Raw genomic sequence first — 21,233 nt, 5'->3', positions numbered from 1 at the left:
GTACTTAAAGACTATGTAAAGCAGCTGCATCAGAAATTCTAACTAACCTCACACATCTGTAGCTGAAACATCCTCCGCTCTTTTTCCATTTCCTCTGCTATTTCCCCTCCAGTTACTTCAACTCGTACCATTCCATACTGCTTTGCAAGTTCTCTCTTCTCTTTTTCAATTTTAGTACTGTCAAAAAAAGAGAAATGCATTCACGTACCAAGCTTACCTTTTTAAAAGTTCACTCCCAAATGACATTAGTTCTTGGTCATTTTACTGGTGAAGGTCAAGAGTTGAGAAGGTGCTGGCAGAGTAGTATTGGTGAATAACTTCAGTGTACTTTTATTTATTTAGAGATACAGCACAGTTACAGCCTGCCAATGAGCCCATGCCATCCAATTACGTCAATGTGACCAATTAACCTGTTAACCTGCACATCTTTAGAAAGTGTGAGGAAACCAGAGCACATGGAGGAAAACCACGTAGCCATAGTGAGACCCTACAAACTTTAGAAACTAAGTTGGTGGCACTATAATAGCATTATGATAACCACTATACTACTGTGCCGCCCCATTTTGGAGATAGCACACACTGCATTGCTGCATTTGCTGTATGACAATGAAGGAAATGAATGATTAGGCTGCTAGAGGGGCTGCCAGTTAAATATAGGCTGATTTATTTTAATACCCGAGTCTTGCTGCATGCAGTCATGGGCAGCTTCATCTATCCAGAATTTTGAATAGAATCGAACACTGTTCAATCATTGATGATCATCCTCAGTTTTCACCATGATGTATGGAAAGTCATCGATGAAGCAGGAAAACTCTTGCAGCAATGGTCTATAACCAAGAAGACTGACAACTATTTATGCAAGCTATGATTTTCTATGGATTCCCATCATATCCTGCCTTGACATTGGGAGTAGATGCTCTCACATTTCTGGATTTTAGTTCCTTTGTCTACATTTAATTAAAGGCTGTGATGAGGAATCTGAACGGTCCTACTGAAAACCAAAATGAAAATGGGTAGGAGGTTTGTTGAGAAGGTGTCTCTTGCTAGCACTGTCATTGAAATAATTCACATTAAAGTCATTAATCACTTAAAAGAATGGCATGGCAATTAGCACAATCCTTTACAGCACCAGCTGTAAGATTGGGATTCAATTCCCACCTCTGTCTATAAGGTGTTGTATGTTTTCTCCGGGTTCCTGTTTCCTCCCAAGTTCCAGACACACGATCAGGTTAGCGAGTTGTGTGCTTGCTATATTGGCACGGGAAACACGGCCAAGCACAATCCTCGCTAATTTGATTTGATACAAAATTATGCATTTTACTTTATAACTTAATGTACGTATGAAAAATAAAGCTCTAATCTTTAAATCTTCCACAATTTTACTGATCATCGAGGATAGACTGATGAGATGTAATTAGCTAGTGTCAAATAATTGTAGGGGTTTGTAAAATAAAATGCTCTGGAGTACGGCATTCAGTTTTGTGTCTGGAAATTCCAAAATTCCATTTCTGCAGCACCATACGTATGAAAATGGATGCCTATTATGTACAATATGATTACATTATTTTCCAGGTAGAATCTATAGAAATTTAAACTGGCATTTCCTGTCATGATTCAAACTTAGTCAGATGAGCAGTTTTAAGTGTGGGATGGAGACATAATAATGTTGTTACAAATGAAATAATATTACATTGTGAAATTAGGTCAAGTTGTTGGTTGCTAGGCACTCAACATTGAAACAGGTTTTCACACAGCTGCCTGCTCTGCAGCTGTGTGATTTAGATGGGGTCATCGTAGACTGAGCTGAGATGCTCAGATCTGAGAAACCAACAGTGAAGACTGCAGACGCTTGAATCTGCAGCAAAAAACAAACTGTTGGAGGAACTCAGTGGTGGCTCACAATCTTCCTTGTCATGTCTTATACCTTATTCTCTGCCTGAACTGCATTTCCTTTGTAACTAAAACACATTATGTTATTGCTTGACCCTTGTATTACCTCAATGATGGAATGACATGGATGGCATGGTCTTTCCATGATTATTGGCAAATTTTTCTACAGAAGTAGGTTGCTATTGCCTTCTTCTGGGCGGTGTCTTTATAAGACAGGCGACCCCAGCCTTTATCAGTACCCTTCAGAGATTGTCTGCCTGGCATAAGTGGTCACATAGCCAGGACTTGTGATATGCACCAGCTGCTCATACGACCATCCACCACCTGCTCCCATGGCTTCACGTAACCCTAATCGGAGGGCTAAGCAAGTGCTACACCTTGCCCAAGAGTAACCTGCAGGTTAGTGGAGGGAAGAGTGCATTACATTTAACCCATTCCCCTCCACCACTGTCCTCTGCCTAGCAGAACTTGTCCTCATTCTCGATAATGTTTCCTTTGGCTCCCCCCACTTCCTTCAAACAAAAGGGGTAGCCATGGGCACTTTCATGGGTCCCAGCTACACCTGCCTGTTTGTCAGCTACGTGGAACAGTCTATGTTCCAAGCTGAAACTGGATCCCGCATTTTTCCTACGCTACATTGATGACTGTATTGGTGCTGCTTCCTGCACCTCCTGCTGAACTTGTTGACTTCATCAACGTCCTCAAATTCACCTGGTCCATTTCCGACATCTCTCATCCCTTTCTCGATCTCACCGTTTTTATCTCCAGAGACAGCTTATCCACCGATGTCTATTACAAACCCACAGACTCTCACAGCTACCTAGACTGCGACTTGTCCCAGCCTACTTCTTGTAATGAAGGAGGGTGTCAGGTAAAGGACAGCAGATGGAATGGGTGGGAGTAGGTTGGAAATCAGGCAAGTTCAGTATATGAATAGCAGTTTCTTCAGAACTGAATTCAAGGCAAAGTTTATCTAAATCTTTCTTGTAATGAATCTAGAATGAAGGAGATGTCCTCCTTTTTCAAAGGGGCTTCCCTTCCTCCACCATCAATGCTGCCCTCAACCGCATCTCTTCTATTTCATGCACGTCTGCTCTTACCCCATCCTCCCATCACCCTACCAGGGAGAAGGTTCCTCTTGTCTTCACCTACCACCCCATCCGCCTCTGTGTCCAGCTCATAATTCTCTGAAACTTCCGCCACCTCCAACGGGATCCTACCACCAAGCATATCTTTCACTCCCCTCCACCCCCACTTTCTGCTTTCCACAGGGATCTCTCCCTACATGACTCCCCTGTCCACTCCTCTCTCCCCACTGATCTCCTTCCTGGCACTTATCCCTGCAAGCTGAACAAGTGTTACGCCTACCCCTACACCTCCTCCCTCACTACCATCCAGAGCCCTAAACAGTCCTTCCAGGTGACATGACACTTCACCTGTGAATCTGTTGGGGTCATGTACTGTGTTCAGTTCTCCCAGGTTGGCCTCCTGTACATCGGTGAGCCCGATTTACATTGAGAGACTGATTCAATGAGCATCTATGCTCCACCTGCCAGAACAAGCTCGATCTCCCAGTGGCTACCCATTTTAATTCCACTTCCCCATTTGTATTCCAATATGTCCATCACTGTTGTGATGAGGCCACACTCAAGTTGGAGGAACAGCACCTTATATTCTGTTTGGGTAGCCTCCAACCTGATGGCATGAACATTGATTTCTCAAACTTCTGGTACCAAACTTTCTCAAACCCCCCACCACCCCCACTCTCTATTTCCCATCCCTTTTCCCTTTCTCACCTCATCTCCTTGCCCACCCATCACCTCCCTCTAGTGCTCCTTACCCCTTTTTCTTTCTTCCATGGCCTTCAGTCTCTTTTACCAATCAACTTCCCAGCTCTTTACTTCATCCCTCCCCCTCCAGGTTTCACCTATCACCTTGTGGTTCTTTCTCCACTCCCCCCACCTTTTAAATCTAATCCTCAGCTTTTTTTCTCCAGTCCTGCCGAAGGGTTTTGGTCCAAAACATCGACTGTACTTTTTCTCCAGAGATGCAGCCTAACCTGCTGAGTTCCTCCAGCATTTTGTGTGTGTTGCTTAGTCTTCCTGCGTCTGCAGATTTTCTCTTGTTTGTGCATTACACCTCCTTTGTTAGAAACATATCTCTATCCCTCCACCCAATCCAAACAATTTTGAGTTATATTTCTGATACATAATCCCTCAATACCTCAGTATGATCCCATTTAAAATGCATTACTAACATTATTATATAGACATTTTGGTAATAACATGACTGGGCAGATTAATGCAATGGATTAATTACTTCTTCATATCAGAAAGTCTAGACATAAACATAAGCCCATCTTTTTCAGTCAGCGTAAGTGGAAATACTTGCTTAAAAATCTGCAGTTAATATGCTTTGCTCACTGGTTTCTGTAGTGGAGGAGGGTGTCAGGTAAGGGACAGCAGATGGAATGGGTGGGAGTAGGTTGGAAATCAGGCAAGTTCAGTATATGAATAGCAGTTTCTTCAGAACTGAATTCAAGGCAAAGTTTATCTAAATCTTTCTTTTCTCTCCAATCCTCATGAAGGGTCTCAGCCCGAAATGTCAACTGTTCTCTTTTCCATAGATGCTGCCTGGCCTGCTGAGTTCCTCCAGCATTTTGTGAATGTTTATTTAAATGTTATTATTGTTCAGTTAATTAATGATTTAACTGGATAATTAATTGGAAAAGCAAAATTTTATGCAGCTATATGGAAGAATAAGGTCAGTGAGACTAGTATAGCTCTTTGAATCAGCATCTCTAGGCAGAGTAAACCATGAAGATTTCTTTTGTCGTGTGAAATTCTGTGACCTTTTGATAATAGATATCACAAAGCAAAAAAGAAAAAAATACATTACTGGACTCACGGTGCATCAAAAGATATATATTTTAACTCACAATTTGCCTTCATAATCTTTCCAAGCTTTGTCAAAGGGTTTCTTTATATCCTGCAACAAAATATAAACAGTAAAAAGAATCAGCAACCAGGAGTGGTACTAAACAAAGTCTGAAGGTTTTGGGAATATTTCAATGATGGAGCAAGCCAGGTTATCCCCATTGGTTCAAGAGCTTAATGGTAGAGAGGTAATAACTGTTCATGAACCTGGTGGTTCCAGAGGCACCACCTTCTTCCTGACAGCAAGAAGACATCATGGCTTGGGTGGTGGACAGATCAATAGTGTGATGTGTGATAAGCAAACCATGGCGGAGATGGGGTCCAGAGTTGACCCCCCTGTGAACTATGCTGCTAATGAGAGAGAGAGAGAGAGAGAGAGATAAAGGGGGGGGGGGGGGAGGCATCCAGAGCAGATGAGAGAGAGACACACACATGATTTAGTATTATGGCTTCTTCACTGATTATTTACCTTTGCTACAAGGACACTCTTCTTTGCTCGTTAACATTCTTACTGAGACAGCAAGGAGTGGCCCAGTTTGATGGACATGGACATGGTCATTTGATGGATGGCTGGTACCCTGGCAGGGGAGATAAAAAGGGAGTCTGCTGAGACACCAGCAGACACGCCACTGGACACTGAAAGAGCATTGTGCACCCATAGGAAGGTGGGGGCTTGGAGGATTGATTCGGGGGAATCGATCAGAGGCTCACAGTGTGTGAAGGCAGGCCGGTGGGGGCTTGTGTGTGTGTCCACTCTCGCCTGGGTGACAAGCTCACCACTGAAGAACGGTCTGGCCGAGAACGGAGGGGTCACAGTCGGTGACCACAACCGCACAACAGAACAAAAAGACAATGGAAGGTTTGCCTGCTGCAACTGCTCACCTCTTGCTCTCTCTCTCTCTCTCTCTCTTTCTCTCTCTCTCTCTCACTCTCTCTCTCTCTCCAACAGTACCACAGCAACTATCTCGACCTAAACTGAACTGAACAGAACTCTGCATCATCTTAAGACTATTCATTTACCCCTAAACTTTGATAGAGCTTGGTTTTGATTTATATTTCCACACTTCTGTATATATCATCGCTAACCTGTTTGATATGTATATTTGCATTTTATTGGACTGTATTACTAGATTACTAATAAACACTTTTAGTTACAGTAATACCAGATTCCAACGTATCATTCCATTTCTGCTGGTTTGGTAACCCAGTCACGGGGTACGTGACAATAGTATAAATGTAATTCTATTAGCTGAATTCCTTTGGTTAGTACATTTCATGTTGCAAGTTCAGCTGCTTAGAAGCCACATTGCAATGAGTTATGAATATTGCATACTCCTTTTTAGTCAACAGATTTCTGTGACCCAATCACGCCTGCAAATGCATATGAAAATAAAACTGCATATGATGGATATCTGAAATAAAAACAGGAACAACTGTAAACATTTAATAGGTCAGGCAGCTCTGTGGAAAGAGAAACAGAATTCATGTTTCAGATTGAAGACATGTCAGTGCTCTTGATGCCACCTGATCTGCTAAATGGTTCCTGCATTGCATGTGTGTCATGAAGGATCTCCAGCATCTAGAAAATCTCTTGTAGCTATTTTGAAAATATTTGTATTTTCAGTTTTTCTTACTGTAGCTGCATATCCTACCATCTCTGGGGTTATATACAAATTTTTCATGCATTTCAAAATCTGTGAAAAAAATTAGGCTCAATAAAAGATTGGTTCCCAAACCAAATTAGATTCAGCAACTAGTGGAGTGGTGTTGTATCAACAACCTTGCACTCAACATCAGTAAGACAAAAAACTATTGTGGACTTCAGGAAGGGTAAGACAAAGGAACACATACCAATCCTCAGTGGGATCAGAATTGGAGAGAGTGAGCTGTTTCAAGTTCCTGTGTGTCAAGTTTTCTGAGGACCTAACTTGGTCCCAACATATCGATGCAGTTATAAAGAAGGCAAGATGGTAACTATACTTCATTAGGAGTTTGAAGAGATTTGATATGTCAACAAATACACTCCAAAACTTCTATAGCTGTACCGTGGAGTGCATTCTGACAGGCTGTATCACTGTCTCGTATAGGGGGGCTTCTGCACAGGACCGAAAGAAGCTGTAAAGGGTTGTAAATTTAGTCGGCTCCATCTTGAGTAAACACAAAGTACACTGCAGATGCTGTGGTCAAATCAACACGTACAAACAAGTTGGATGAACTCATCCGTTGAAATGAGCAGTCAATGTTTCGGGCTGAAACGTGTGTCCTGACAAAGGGTCTTGGCCCGAAACGTTGACTGCTCATTTTAACGGATGCTGCCCGACCTGCTGAGTTCATCCAGCTTGTTTGTACGTGTCCATCTTGAGTACTAGCCTACAAAGTACCTAGGACATCTTCAAGGAGGGGTGTCTCAGAAAGGCATCATCCATTATTAAGGACCTCCAGCACCTAGGACATGCCCTTTTCTCACTGTTACCATCAGGTAGGAGGTACAGAAGCCTGAACACACACACTCAGCAATTCAGGAACATCTTCTTCCCCTCTGCCATCAGACTCCTAAATGGACATTGAACCTGTGAACACTACCTCACTTTTTTAATATATATTATTTCTGTTTTTTTGCACGATTTTTAATCTTCAATATATGGATACTATAATTGATTTACTTATTTATTAATATTTTCTTCTTCTATATTATGTTATATTTGTTACATACCCCATGGGTATCTTGTGACTGTCTTATGACCATGATGTAATTGAGTATCTTGCGAGCATGATGTAATTGTCTTCTGATGGTGGGGTGATGTAATTTCCCCGCCAGTGTGAGGTCACATGATGTCATTTTCCCGCCGGTATGTGGTCATATGATATAATGTTCCAATAGGCATATAACGGGAAACCCCTGTTGTGACGCAGGTTAGTTCAATAGTCAGTTCGTTAGTTCGTTTTGTTGCGTATTTGTCTCATGACGCAGTTTTGTTTTTAAAGTAAGTTTTTACTTTCTATTGTAAGGAGCAAAAACTGTTCTGCCGGCAGTTTCGCCAATCGTTGCTGGTTCTGGGTTGTTGCATCTTTGATTTACCTTTACAGTCTATTGGAGAGTGAAGACTCTACCGAAGTACGGGAACCCGAAGGATTGAGTAAAGTTGGTGTTGTTTGGCGGTTTTGTTAAGGATCGACCTTATTGAATCTTCGTTCAGGAATAGTGACCTGCATCTGAGATAACCCCTGCAAGATCAGGAAGGTTTGTGCAGTGTTCACCCTCCAGCAAAAAGGTCAGTTCCTTTAAGCCGCTTTATTTCCTTCGTCGTGAATCCTTTGGACAAGGCATCGTTCGGCTGTAGGATTAGCAGATTATCGTTACTTCGAAGAAATCAGTTTTTAGGGAAGTCTCTCCTTACTGACTGTATAAATCACTTGGACTTTCGAATTTTCCACTTTAAGACTGTGTTTGAATTTACCACTTTAAGAACTATTCCAGAGTTTCGCCGTTTGTTAAATTGCCATATAGCAGTTAACTTCTGGTTAAGTTAGTCGTTTGTTTACTTTTCACTTTTGTTGAGCAGAGTTTAATAAATGTTTATGTTTGTTTATAGAACCTGACTCAATATTATATTCATTGTTGCCAGCCACATAACACATTGAACTGCTGCTGCTAAGTTAACAAATTTCACGACACATGCCAGTGATGATAAACCTGATTCTGATTCTGTATACTTCCTTCTTTCTGTCATATCATCAGAGAATCCTCCAACAACCTCATGTCCACGCTTGCGTTCTTGGTAAAAGCTGAGGTAATGTGTTGGCTTTAGTCAATTCAAATTGATAATTGATCATTCATTAATTTCTTACATCCAAGGAGTAAAAATCTTTATGTTGCATCTCCGTTGCAATGTCCAAGCAACAAAGAGGGAAATGTGGGAAGATATTGCCCAAACACTAAGATTGTATACATGCAACACACACAAAATGCTGGAGGAACTTAGCAGGCCAGGTGGCATCTACGGAAAAGAGTACAATTGAAGGGTCTAGGCCTGAAATGTCAGCTGTACTCTTTTCCATACATGCTGCCTGGCCTGCTAAGTTCCTCCAGCATTTTGTGTGTGTTGCTTGGATTTCCAGCATCTGCAGATTTTCTTTTGTTTGTGATAAGATTGTTTTGATAGTTGTTTCGAATACATATATGTACAGTCAGATATAATGTACAGTGAGATCAATGTGTATTGATAAATCTGATGGCCTGTTATTCCTGGCCTTGATGCCATTTGCCAGACAGTAGCAGCTGAAACAGTTTGTAGTTGGGGTGGCTGGAGTCCCTGATGATCTTCTGGGCCCGTTTTATGCACCTGCTGCTGTATATGTCCTGAATAAAGTTCACATCCACAGATGTGCTGGGTGTCCGCACCACTCTCTGCAGTGCCCTGCAATCCTGTACCAGGCGGTAACACAGCTAGTCAGGATGCATACTAGTAACGAATTAATTCAAATCCAATTTTATTTTCAACTGCTGACCGTGGTTGATGGATTGGGATAGGAGAGTGTTAATGAACACTTTTCGAGAGTACTTCACTTAGCTTAGTCTCCTAAGAGGAAGCTGGGAATCAAATTCAGCACATAGTAGTTAATTTGTCCTGAGTTTTGCAATTGCTTTTTTGTTTTAAAGTAGATTGTATTTATGTAAGTAACAAGCTGCATCTGATACTCCAAAGAAGCATAAAAATCAGAGTATTCATTAATCATTAATTGTTATATATAGTCAGACGATTTTTGTAAAATCACAGTCAATATTTCCTTACCCCTTTGACTCCTTTCAGTTCTCCTCTCAGTAGAGAGTTCAGGAAGAATACAATATGATTCGCACTCTGCAACTGAAGCAGAAAACATATAGTCAGAATTATGAAAGAACTGGAGTATGTGTGAAAGGGAAACCATACAGTAGACAATAAGTGTAAAACTAAGTAATATGAGCCTAATGATAAATAATTTTCTTGTTTAAAGGGCCAGCGAGCTTAGCAAGCAGGTGAACAAAAATAGATGGATCCAGCTTTAATTTTCAGTTTTCAATAATCTGAGTAGCATGTGTCACCTGAATGGGAGAATCAGCAAGGAAAGATGCTCCTCTGCCGCCAAGTCTGCAGGTGTGCTTATTTAGATGTCAGGTTAAAACAAGACCGGGCATGATAATACCTTTTACAATCAAATTATCTGCCAGCCCTCATGCTAAACCTTACAAAGATTTACTCAGTTTTGTTTTGTTGAATTGTAACAAAAAAAATGACAGGTGCTTTTTAGACAATCAAAGATAACAGTTTCAGAAAAGGTTAATCACGGAGATTGATCTATGTTATGTTATTTGAAATAAAATCTGTGTTCTATTTAAATCAATGAAGACGCTAGATTTTTGTTAGGTAAAGTTACCAAAGGACATGGAGCATAGTCATGTAATAATGATACAGATTAGTCATGCTGTAATTGAATGTCAAAACAAAGAGGGAATACCAAATCCTGTTCTTAAGTTTCTATTTTTGACCCATTTTTGATCAAAGTCAAACATTGTAAATGACTTCATGGCGGAGTTAGTTAAAAATTAATTATTTTCTTCATATTGTTTCTGGCTATTCTCTAAGAAATTAGAATTAAAAGCAGGTCTTGTCAATTTTTTGAATAAGTAATTTAAAAAAAAAACTAATCAATTTAGAAATCAATTAAGAGTTACAATCAGAATAACTGGAAGAGCTGTGAAATCCTGTTCATCAACTAAATAGACAAATCATGCAATATACTGCTGGCATTTTCAAGGAGCAATTTAATTGGAAATAATACTTATAAAATAACCCTCTGTTCCATAAGACCATAAGACAGAGCAGAATTAGGCCATTCAGTCCATTGGGTCTGCTCCACCATTCCATTTATTATCCCTCTCCTGCCTTCGACACCCTTATTAATTAAGAACCTATCAACCACCGTTTTAAATATACCCAATGACCTAACCTTCAGAGCCATCTGTGGCAATGAATTCCACAGATTTATTACCCTTTATCTAAAGAAATTCTCCTCATCTCTGTTCTTTCAGAGTGACCTTGTATTCTGAGGCTAAGTTCTCTGGTCCTAGACTCCTTCAAAGGAAACATTTTCTCCCTGTCCACTTTGTCTAGGCTTTTCTATATCTGAAGGTTTCAATGAGATTCTTCTAAATTCCACCAAGTACAGGCCCAGAGGCTTCAAATGCTCCTGGTATGTTAACCCCTTCATTTCCAGGATCATTCTCATGAACCTCCTTTGAACTCTCTCCAATGCTAGTACATCAGGTACCCAAAATTTCTCAACATTTCCCAAGTGTGGTGTGGTCAATGCCTTATAAAGCCTCAGCATTACAGCCTTGCTTTTATTTCTAGTCTTTTCAAACTACCATATTAACAGCTGCAAAAATTAATATGAACAGAATCAGATTTAAGATCTTTCACCAAAGCCAAGAATGTGAAAATTAACTGATTAACATTAATGGATGTGTAAGATAAACAGTAAATATTCATTCATGTGATATCAATGACACAGGAAATGCTGTCATTTACTGTCCACCCTTAATCACCCTCGAAAAGAGGAGTTATTTAACATTAGTTACATGGAATCACAATGCCACATTGATCAAGAACAGTACAGTTCCTTCCCCGGAGGCACATGAGATTGCAGATATTGGAATGTAGAGCAATACACAATCTGCTGATTGAACTCTCAGTGGGTTGAGCAGTATCTAATAGGGGAAGGAATTGCCAATGTTTTGGGTCCAAACCGTCCATCAGTCATGATGTAGGGTTTGCCCTGAAACATCAACAGTTCCTTTCTCTCACAGATGCTGCTCGACCCACAGGGTTCCTCCAGCAGATCGTGTGTTGCTCTACATTTACTACCCTGTTGGTCATCAGAGAGAACCAGCTAGTTTTAAATGAGATTTAAGAAAGAACATTTTTTGAAAATTCCAGATCTATTTCTATTTCATTTCTAAGGTAGGGGCATGTTCGGCACAACTTTGTGGGTCGAAGGGCCTGTATTGTGCTGTAGGTTTTCTATGTTTCTATTACTTAAATTAAAACTCTCAAGCACCTATGGTGGAATTTAAACTTGTACCACCATCCAGTTAATCACTGTGATATCATAATATTATGCACAGATAGTTACTGATCTGACCTAGGTTAAGAATCAGAAATATTTTAATTTGATGAATAATGGTGCATACATTGTCAATATGTTTTGGGGCATACAATTTTAAACCCTTTTGCAGACCAAAAGCAATAGACAAATTTAAAATGTGACACCTCCTTACAATGGGAAAAGCTGGAATCACAGTTTTCAACCTCCACTGCAAAAGTATGAAGCCAGAAACATAACTTTCTTCTCCATTCCTCCCACATCCCAATTTGTCCACCAGCTGTGTATTCTCACTTTAATTATATTCGCCTGCCCTCAAAAACTGATAGATTAATTACCATTAACATTTTGTTTCTTCAACTAAGCAGTTTTGTATACTATATTTACTTTTTATTAAATCCCTCACATTAGGGGCTGGTTTAAATAAATTGGAACTTTTTAATTCAACTACATTAAATACACCTCTCCTGTCCCATGGAATTTTAGGCTCATGACGAAGGACAAGAGAATTCAAGAAAACTTTATTATTATTGATAATGCAATGTTTATGTGTGCTACTCTGTATACTTAAAATAAAAGGAGACCATGAATAAAAATCAGGGAATTATTCCTTTTTTCACAAAGATTGTGACAATTCTGGGTCTCATTTATGCATGGAACTGCCCAGAAATGTGTCATAATTTCCACGATTTTGGGCTATGCTTGGGTAGCCTCTGGACAGTGTGGATCATTTATTCAGAAGCAGGATTTTCCAAATCTTATGAAACCTGCTTTCTTGCTTTTGAAGGGGGAATCTGTTGGCTTTTGCCTAGGACCAAGGTTCCCCTCTAATCTCTTACCTTTCAAATGGCTATAAAGACCATCTTCTACTGTAACAGTTCTGAAAGAAATGATGTCCTTTTAAATATATTACTCAAACCAATTTGTATTACTAAATGGCATTCATTCCCTGTTCTGACGCCATCAGTAAATAAAATGAACGCTCACTTCTGTAAATAATTTGACTTTTATATTTCAAAGCACTGCTGATATGGTAGATTTCCTGTTTTCTGATATAAAGTTCCCACAGCTACACTGTATTCCGGTAGATTTTTTGCTGTGGCCACCCCCATAATTCTGAGAGTGAAACCACAGACATACCAAAAAGTGGGATCTGAAATCCTGCTATCAGTATAAAGCATTAGTTTTTAATAGTATTAAAATGTATACAACCCCATAAACCACAAAATTAATAAATACAATCTAGAAATATGCTCTAAAGCCCAACTGCTTTATAAATTACTTATTTTCTAATAAGTACAATGAAGAACAGAGAATAATAAGGTAGTCCAAATAGGACTCCAAAACAAAAAAAAAGCACAGTGATCACATAAAATTACCTGTTTAGAGTTCTATTGCAGGTTTAGACCTGCACTGAAGCTGACTCTTAGGCTTTTCGTACCATAAACATTCATGCTTTTCCTGGCATCGTGCACTGTTCTCCCTCACTGGAGTGGTAATCTGATATTTCAATTCAATTGTCCACTGTGTGCTGTTTTTCCTCAACGGAGTGGTAATCTGATATTTCAATTCAATTGTACACTGTTCTACCACAGTGGAGTGGTAATTTGATATTTCAATTCATTTCAATTGTGCACTGTGCGCTGTTCTCCCATATTTCAATTCAATTAAATGTCCACTGTGCACTGTTCTCCCTCAGTGGAGTGGTAATCTGATATTTCAATTCAATTCAATTGTGCACTGTTCTCCCTTAGTGCAGTGGTAATCTGACATTTCAATTCAATTCAATTGTGCACTGTGTACTGTTCTCCCTTAGTGCAGTGGTAATCTGATACTTAGATAGATAATCTGATTTAAAATGGCACTGGACTGTTGAAAAGGACCAACTGCAAAGGACCAGCAACTTTGTGATATACTATGTTTGCGGATCAAGCCTTGAGGAATCATAGTTGTAATGATTTTTTGAAGTAATGGAAAACATTTTAAAACATTGTACATCTTGCCCTTGAACTTTTCCACCTACCAGGCTTCACCTGTCACCTTCCAGCTAGCCTCTTTCCCCTCCACCCATCTTTTTATTCTGGTATCTTCCCCCTTCCTTTTCAGTCCTGAAGATGTGTCTTGGCCCGAAACATCGACTGTTTATTTTTTTCTATAGATGCTGCCTGACCTGCTGAGATCCTCCATCCTCCAGCATATGTTGCTTTGTATATCATAAATTTGTAAAGAGGAGATTTTGATTTTATTGTGGTTCTAACTTATAATTTTGATACTTATAAGCTGTTTTGAATTAATCATTTTCCAAGTACTGAAAATCTTTTAAAAAATGATTTAGTACTTGCAAAATTATTAATTCAAAATGGCTCACAAGCAACAAAATTCAAAGTTAGAACCATAACATCAAAGTCTCCATTGCACAAATTTATTTTTATATAAAAATAATGAGCTGAAGCTGTCTAAATATACTGAACAACAAGTAGGTTTTCTAACATTACATAATCTGGACTAATGTTTTAAAATATTCTCCAAAAACAGCTACTAACCAAAGGTGAACTAAGTTTTCTATTTTGGCTATGATACCTCTTATGGAGCTGTCATGCTGCAAAAACTGATTAATAGGCTATTTCAGATGACAGCAGCAGGTTGGTCATAATGGTTCATACTGAGTATGATTGATCTTAAGTCTGAATCAGTACTATTTAATTTCCAGTTTTAACTTCAGCTTTATTGATCAGATTTACCTAAACTGCTGAGTGCTCAATTTTATTTTAGTTCCTATCAACAATAAATTCAAATAGGAGTAGGTACTTTAGAGTCACTACATTGTTTGAATGACAGAATTATAAGCAGCTATATTTTATTTGGAGTTTGAGGAGATTTGGTATGTTATCAAATGCACTCGCAAATGTCCACAGATGTGGAGAGCATTCTAACTGGCTGCATCACTGTCTGGTATAGGGGGACGAGGTGGGGGCCACTGCACAGGATTAAAATAAACTGCAGAAAGTTGTAAACTCAGTCAGCGCCATCATAGGCATTAGCCTCTTCAGCATCTAGTACATCTCTAAGGATCGATGCCTCAAAAACTAAGGACCCCCATCACACAGGACATGCCCTCTTCTCATTGCTACCATCAGGGAGGAGGAACAGAAGCCTGAAGGTATACACTCAATGACTCAGTAACAAGCTTCTTACCCTCTGCCATCAGATTTCTGTATGGACATTGAACACATGAACACTACCTCATTTCTTTTTTGCACTAATTATTTACCACATACTTCTTACTGTAATTTCCAGTTTTTATTATGTATTCCAAAGCACTGCCACATAACAACAAATTTCACGACATATGCCAGTGATATTAAACCTGATTCTGATTTTGAGCTTGTACACCAGTCGTAATTCTCTCTGACTAATCCACACCACAGTCAAGTTCTCAAGTTTGGTGCACATTGCTCGTGCTGATCAACATCTTTTCCTATTAGATTTGAATATATTGACATTAGAAAACATTTTAGACAGTCTCTCCTTTGTTAACTGGCAACGATGTACAATTTTAAATTGAATTACAGAGTGGCACAGATCGAAGAACAGTTAACCAACTTCAAAATCCGCAACCAATCTTCTGCTATCAGGGTCATGTTAAGCTCTCTCTCCCAATCTTGCTTAATCTTAAGTGAAGGGTAATTGTGCTGTTGTAACAATAAATTATAAATTTTCCCAATAAAACCCTTCACTAAAGGATTCATTTTAAAAATACTATCTAACAGGTCAGAATCTTGTATATATGGAAAATCACTTAAGTATGTTTGTAAGAAGTGTCTGACCTGAAGATATTGCAGGAAATGTGAATATGAGAGAGAGTATTTAGTTACTAATTTCTCAAAAGACATCAATCGGCCATCCTGGAACAGATCCATGAAGGAATAAACCCCTTTATTCCTCCAAAAAAGAAAAGTAGGATCACTTAATGAAGGTTTAAACATTTTAGTCTGTCTAAAATGTTTTCTAATGTTGATAGTCAGTGAGACAGATGTAAAACCGAGACAGCTACATTGACACATATGTTTTGGTCGTGTTCTGTACTGAAACATTTTTGGAAGTCTATTTTCTCTACAATTTCTAAAGTTTTAAAAATTAATTTACAACCTAATACATTGACAGTTTTATTTGGTATAGTCCCTCAATTATTCATGGTATTTCTCCATCAGACCAACATGTAATTGCATTTGTTACATTATTGGCCAGAAGGGCTATTTTGTTGAAATGAAAAGATGTTTCTGCTCCTACTTTGATACAATGGTTCTCTCAGATGATGTTATGTCTTAGTTTGGAGAAAATCAGAAGTTGAACTTTCGATCCTCGATTTGATTTTGAGAAAAGGTGGGGTTCATTCACCCGCTACTATCATTTGATTTGAGTTAATTAATATGGTTTCCTTCCAATTTTTTTAAGTGGATTTGAGTTGGCAGATTGATCTTTTTTTCCTATGTAAGCTTGTATGATGTATAGCTCCAGGGTTGTGCTCCCAGTGGTTTTTTTTTGTTTGTTTGTTTTTTTCAGTTAGTAGGGGTTCTTTCTTTTTCCTTCTTTCAAAAAAGATATTCTTAACACTTTATTTTCTCTTATTATTATTGATATATTGGTTAGCTTTGTTAAACAGTTATTTGCTAATTTAATTCCTTATTGTATACAATGACATATTGACCTAATGTATCTTTTTTGTTAATCTTCAATAATAATTAATAAAAAGATTTTTAAAATGAGATTTTAATATATTGGTGGCTTTAGAGCTCTTTCATATAAACACAGGTTTTATTTCATTTTAGTTTTCTCTTAAATGTTTGCACTCTATTCAATTTCTATAGAGTCATAGAATCTACAGCACAGAAACACGCACTGTGACCAAGCTTATCCGTATCGATCAAAACCCCCAGCTGTTAAACCTATTTGCCCGCATTTAGCCGATATCCCTCCAAATCTTTCCTATCCAAAACATTTTGTTAAAAAGCTTCATTTTATAATAATTTTAAATTTACACAATTAAAACTAATTACCCAACACTGAACATGATGCTGAGATACACTCTAGGATGCTCTGTGATGTAACTTGGGATCATCAGGTATTTTGAGTTTTCAATATCAGACGTTCTTGCTCAGAAGACCCAGCCAGAGTTGTCAGGCCCCGGCTTGTGTCCACAGGTCAATACTGAACATAACTAATATTAGATGTATTTGCTCACATTTGTCCCATATCCCTCCAAATCTATCCTATGCATTTTGTTAAATGCTGCATTTTATTATCATTTTCCATTTATACAACTGCAACTAATTAACCAATACTATTTTAAAACATTAATACCAGTTTTTTTGCAAAAAAATCACAAAATTGTGCACTAAATTGAAAATGATATCCACAATATATATTTAAAAAGTGCCTAATATATATATTAAAAACTACCCAAGTCCTACACCTGCCCATGCATCTCCTCCCTCACCTCTGTTCAGGGTTGCAAACAGTCCTTCCAGGTGAGGCAACACCTCACTGCAAATCAGCTGGTGTTGTCTATTGTGTCCAGTGTTCCCACAGTCTACTCTACGTTGGAGAGACCCATCGTAAATTATGGGATTGCTTTGTCGAGCACCATCACACCATCCGCCACAAGTGGGACTTCCCAGTGGCTAAACATTTTAATTCGATTCCCATTTCAACATTTCGATCCGTGGCCTCCTCTTGTGTCAAGATGAGGCTTCCCTTAGGGTGGAGGAGCAACAACTTATATTCCATCTGGGCAGCCTCCAACAAAATGGCATGAATATCGGTTTCTCTTTCTGGTGAACAAGTTCCTGCCCACCCCCCCCACTCCTCTACCCCACTCTGACCTTGCACTTCTTCTCACCCGCCTATTACTTCCCCCTGGGTCCCCTCTTCCTCCCCTTATTGTCTACTCTCTTCTCCTATCAGATTCTTTCTTCTTCAGCCCTTGACCTTTCCCACTCACCTGGCTTCATCTATCACTTTCCAGCTAGCTTCTTTCCCTTCACCTGGCCTTTTTATTCTGGCAACATCTCCCTTCCTTCTGTGTCCTGAAGAAGGGTCTCAGCCCACAATGTCAACTGTTTACTATTTTCCACAGATGCTGCCTGATGTGCTGAGATTTTCCAACATTCTGCGTATGTATAAAAAATGGTTATAGAGGGCTCTGTGACAACTCTATTTCTGTCCATCTCATGTATAATAAATCTGACATTTGTGTTTTGTACATTCCAAGGAAACATAAGTATATACCGTAAATAAGCTTTTGGAACAAACTTATTTAAGAAATGAAGCACAAAAACAAATTCTCTGAAACAGGGGTTCCCAACCTTTTTTATAGCATGACCCCTACAATTTACTGAGAGATCTGTGGACCTCAAGTTGGGAACCCCTGCACCGAGATGAATCACATTTGTTTAACCATGCCTTGATGACTTCTTCAGAGTTCAATTTTTCACATTCACCACTGGCCTTACCAGGTTCTTCATCGGTGTCAGCAGCTCTCGAGAGTAATCTGCAAAATTACTGAAAGCTTCGGCCAGGACCATCTCCTCATTACTTTGGAAATTAGCTACAAGTTTGTCCAGCTCATTAACAAATGTTTCTTGAAGGGTAATGTCTTCTGAAAATGTAAACAGTGTAGCGGTTAGTTTCCAGAAAAAAATGCTAATATACATGCTGTTTATTGCTAGTCCAATGTTGGCAAATTTCATTGATGATTCTGCATTAATTTCCATTGATGTAAAACAAATTGGTTTATCTTTTAACATTTCAAAGCTTTTATTCTCTGGTAATCAACATACGAAGATAAAAAGATCTCTAGTTACTGGAACTGATCATTCACAAGAATCATCTATCATTTCTCCAAGACACAGAACAATATTCCTTCCTCTACAACCAGTTTTCCAATCTTTTTAATGCCACGGACCCCTACCATTAACCGAGGGGTCCGTGGACTCCAAGTTGGGAACCCCTGCTCTGGAAAGAGGTAGGGGAGAAATACAAGGATATATTAAACTAAACTCAGAGGGTGGTGAGAGTGTGTAAAAAGCTGTCAGCATAAGTGGTGGATGCAGATTTGACTTTAGCATTTAAGAGAAATGTGGATGGGAGGGGAATAGAGGACTGCGGTCTGGGTGCAGGTCAATGGGACTAGACATAATAATATTTTGACACAGACTCGATGGATCAAAGGGTCAATTTCTGTGTGGTAGTGTTCTATAACTCTAAACAACAATAATGGGTAAATTGAAGCTTTTATTTTTGAACTCAGAAACAAGATCAGAATTTTTGAAACAATTAAACAGCACTTTGTATTTGTTAATAGAATCTACAAAACACAGTGACATCTGTGGTGATTCATTACTTTGTATTTTCAACAGATGTTGGGTGTTATTATAATGCAAGTTATCATAGCAGAGATTTAATGTGGTGTAAACTTCCTGTAAATTATAGAAAATTTGAATTTCAATTCAGTTGCATTCTTGAAGAATTACATATCAGCAAAGCAGCACTCTTATACTTCAAGTACTATTGAGCCCCATGCATCATTACAAGATCAATTAATTAATATTCAGATGCTTTGAATATGTGTCATTTTCAGTAACTCTTGTGAATGTGGAATGTGGAAAGATTTGTAAAATAAACAAAGAGACTTAAAAGTGCATTCCTCTATAATTTGAGCTCTGAAGTTCTAAAATTGCTTTAATGGCTGCAGGCAATTAAAGGAAGCATGCCTTCATAATTGGGTAAGAAAATCCGGTGATGAATCAGCAATATCAAATTTACTGCAGCATTTGAGATGACTTCAGAAATTCAGGACGAGTCACAAAAATCCTCAATTACCTTTACACATATATCATTTTAAATCTAGCAGCATATGTTCATTGTAGCTTTATTTTTGACATAAACTTGATGGCAGATTTCATTTTAATTGTGGTAACTAATTCAGATTCTGATCTGGTAATTCAGATTGTTATGCAAAGATGTGACTGAATCCTACAGCATAAATTCCAAATAACAAATTGTGGTCTACTAAAATTATCATACACCTAAATTTCACAAGTCACACAGCGGTGCCTTGTCTTCCAAATTCCATAAAAATAAATGCACCAACACCAACATTCTGTATTTGTGCAACAGATTTAACATGGGGCTTCACAAGAGTGTCTTGATAGCTGAAATGTAGAAGTGTCAATGGTGTCAGATTCTACTAGTTTGCTCACTTTTGAACTACATATTTATTATTGTATCATATAGTTATTTAAAAATGCATTGCTCTGTACTGCTGCTGCAAAACAACATATTTCATGACATATGTTAGTGAGGGCACCACAGTAAGGTAATGGTTAGCACAATGCTTTGAGGTACCAGTGACTTAGGTTCATTTCCTGCTGCTGCCTGTAAGATCATACGTTCTCCCTGTGATTGTGTGGGTTTCCTCTGGGTGCTCAGGTTTCTTCTCACAGTCCAAAGACTTGATGGTTAGTAGGTTAATTGGTCGTTGTAAATTGGTCCCGTGATTAGGCTGGGGTTAAATCGGGGGTTGCTGAGTGACACAGCTTAAAGTTGCAAAAGGGCCTTCTCTGTGCTGTATCTTAATAATTTTTTTAAAAAAATAAACCTGATTCTGAATGGTAGAGTGTTTTAAAGTAGGACTGTTCAGGAAGCCAAAATTCAAGGAAAAAAACAGCAGATGCTGAAAATGCAAAACAAAAAACAGCAATGCAGAAATCATTCATCAAAAATAGAGTAGATATTTTGGGCCATTTCATCAGAAGTCAAATTTTAGTGAGAGAACAAACATGCTTTAAGCAGCAGAAAACAGAGGGAACATCTGTGACAGTAGAGAAAAAGAATTGAAGCATAGAGGTACATGCATACTGCAGGGACAATAAAAAGAATAGTTACCAGAAATTGTGAAATTCGATATTAAGTGTTACTGTACCTAGATGGAGAATGAGGTGCCAATCGCCGAACATGTACACTCAGTGGCCACTTTACTAGGTACACCTGCTCGTTAATGCAAGTATCTTGTTAAAGAGAGAGGTCAGACGAGAGTGACCAGACTGGTTCAAGCTGACAGGAAGACAACAGTAACTCAAATAACACCATGTTACAACAATGACGTGCAGAAGAGCATCTCTGAACTTGCAACAATTGAAGTGGATGGTCTACAGTAACAGAAGACCATGAATGTTTACTCAATGGCCTCTTTTTTAGGTATCG

General features: G+C 38.7%; 1 protein-coding gene across 1 annotated transcript in view; it reads right to left on the bottom strand.

Annotated features, from left to right (window-relative positions):
• Positions 1-21,233, bottom strand: part of unm_sa1614 (un-named sa1614) — a 151,533-nt gene that overhangs the window by 88,823 nt on the left and 41,477 nt on the right. The window contains exons 3-6 of the mRNA XM_073062174.1: positions 18,482-18,627; positions 9,620-9,691; positions 4,829-4,878; positions 48-177 (exon numbers count right to left, since the gene is read on the bottom strand). Coding sequence (XP_072918275.1) covers positions 48-177; positions 4,829-4,878; positions 9,620-9,691; positions 18,482-18,627 — 398 coding nt within the window. The remainder of the gene's footprint in view (positions 1-47; positions 178-4,828; positions 4,879-9,619; positions 9,692-18,481; positions 18,628-21,233) is intronic.

This window comes from Hemitrygon akajei, chromosome 11, assembly GCF_048418815.1.
Source record: "Hemitrygon akajei chromosome 11, sHemAka1.3, whole genome shotgun sequence".
NCBI classification, from domain to species: domain Eukaryota; kingdom Metazoa; phylum Chordata; class Chondrichthyes; order Myliobatiformes; family Dasyatidae; genus Hemitrygon; species Hemitrygon akajei.
Note: the sequence above shows the minus strand (reverse complement) of the source record. Positions and strands in the feature narration are given on the sequence as shown.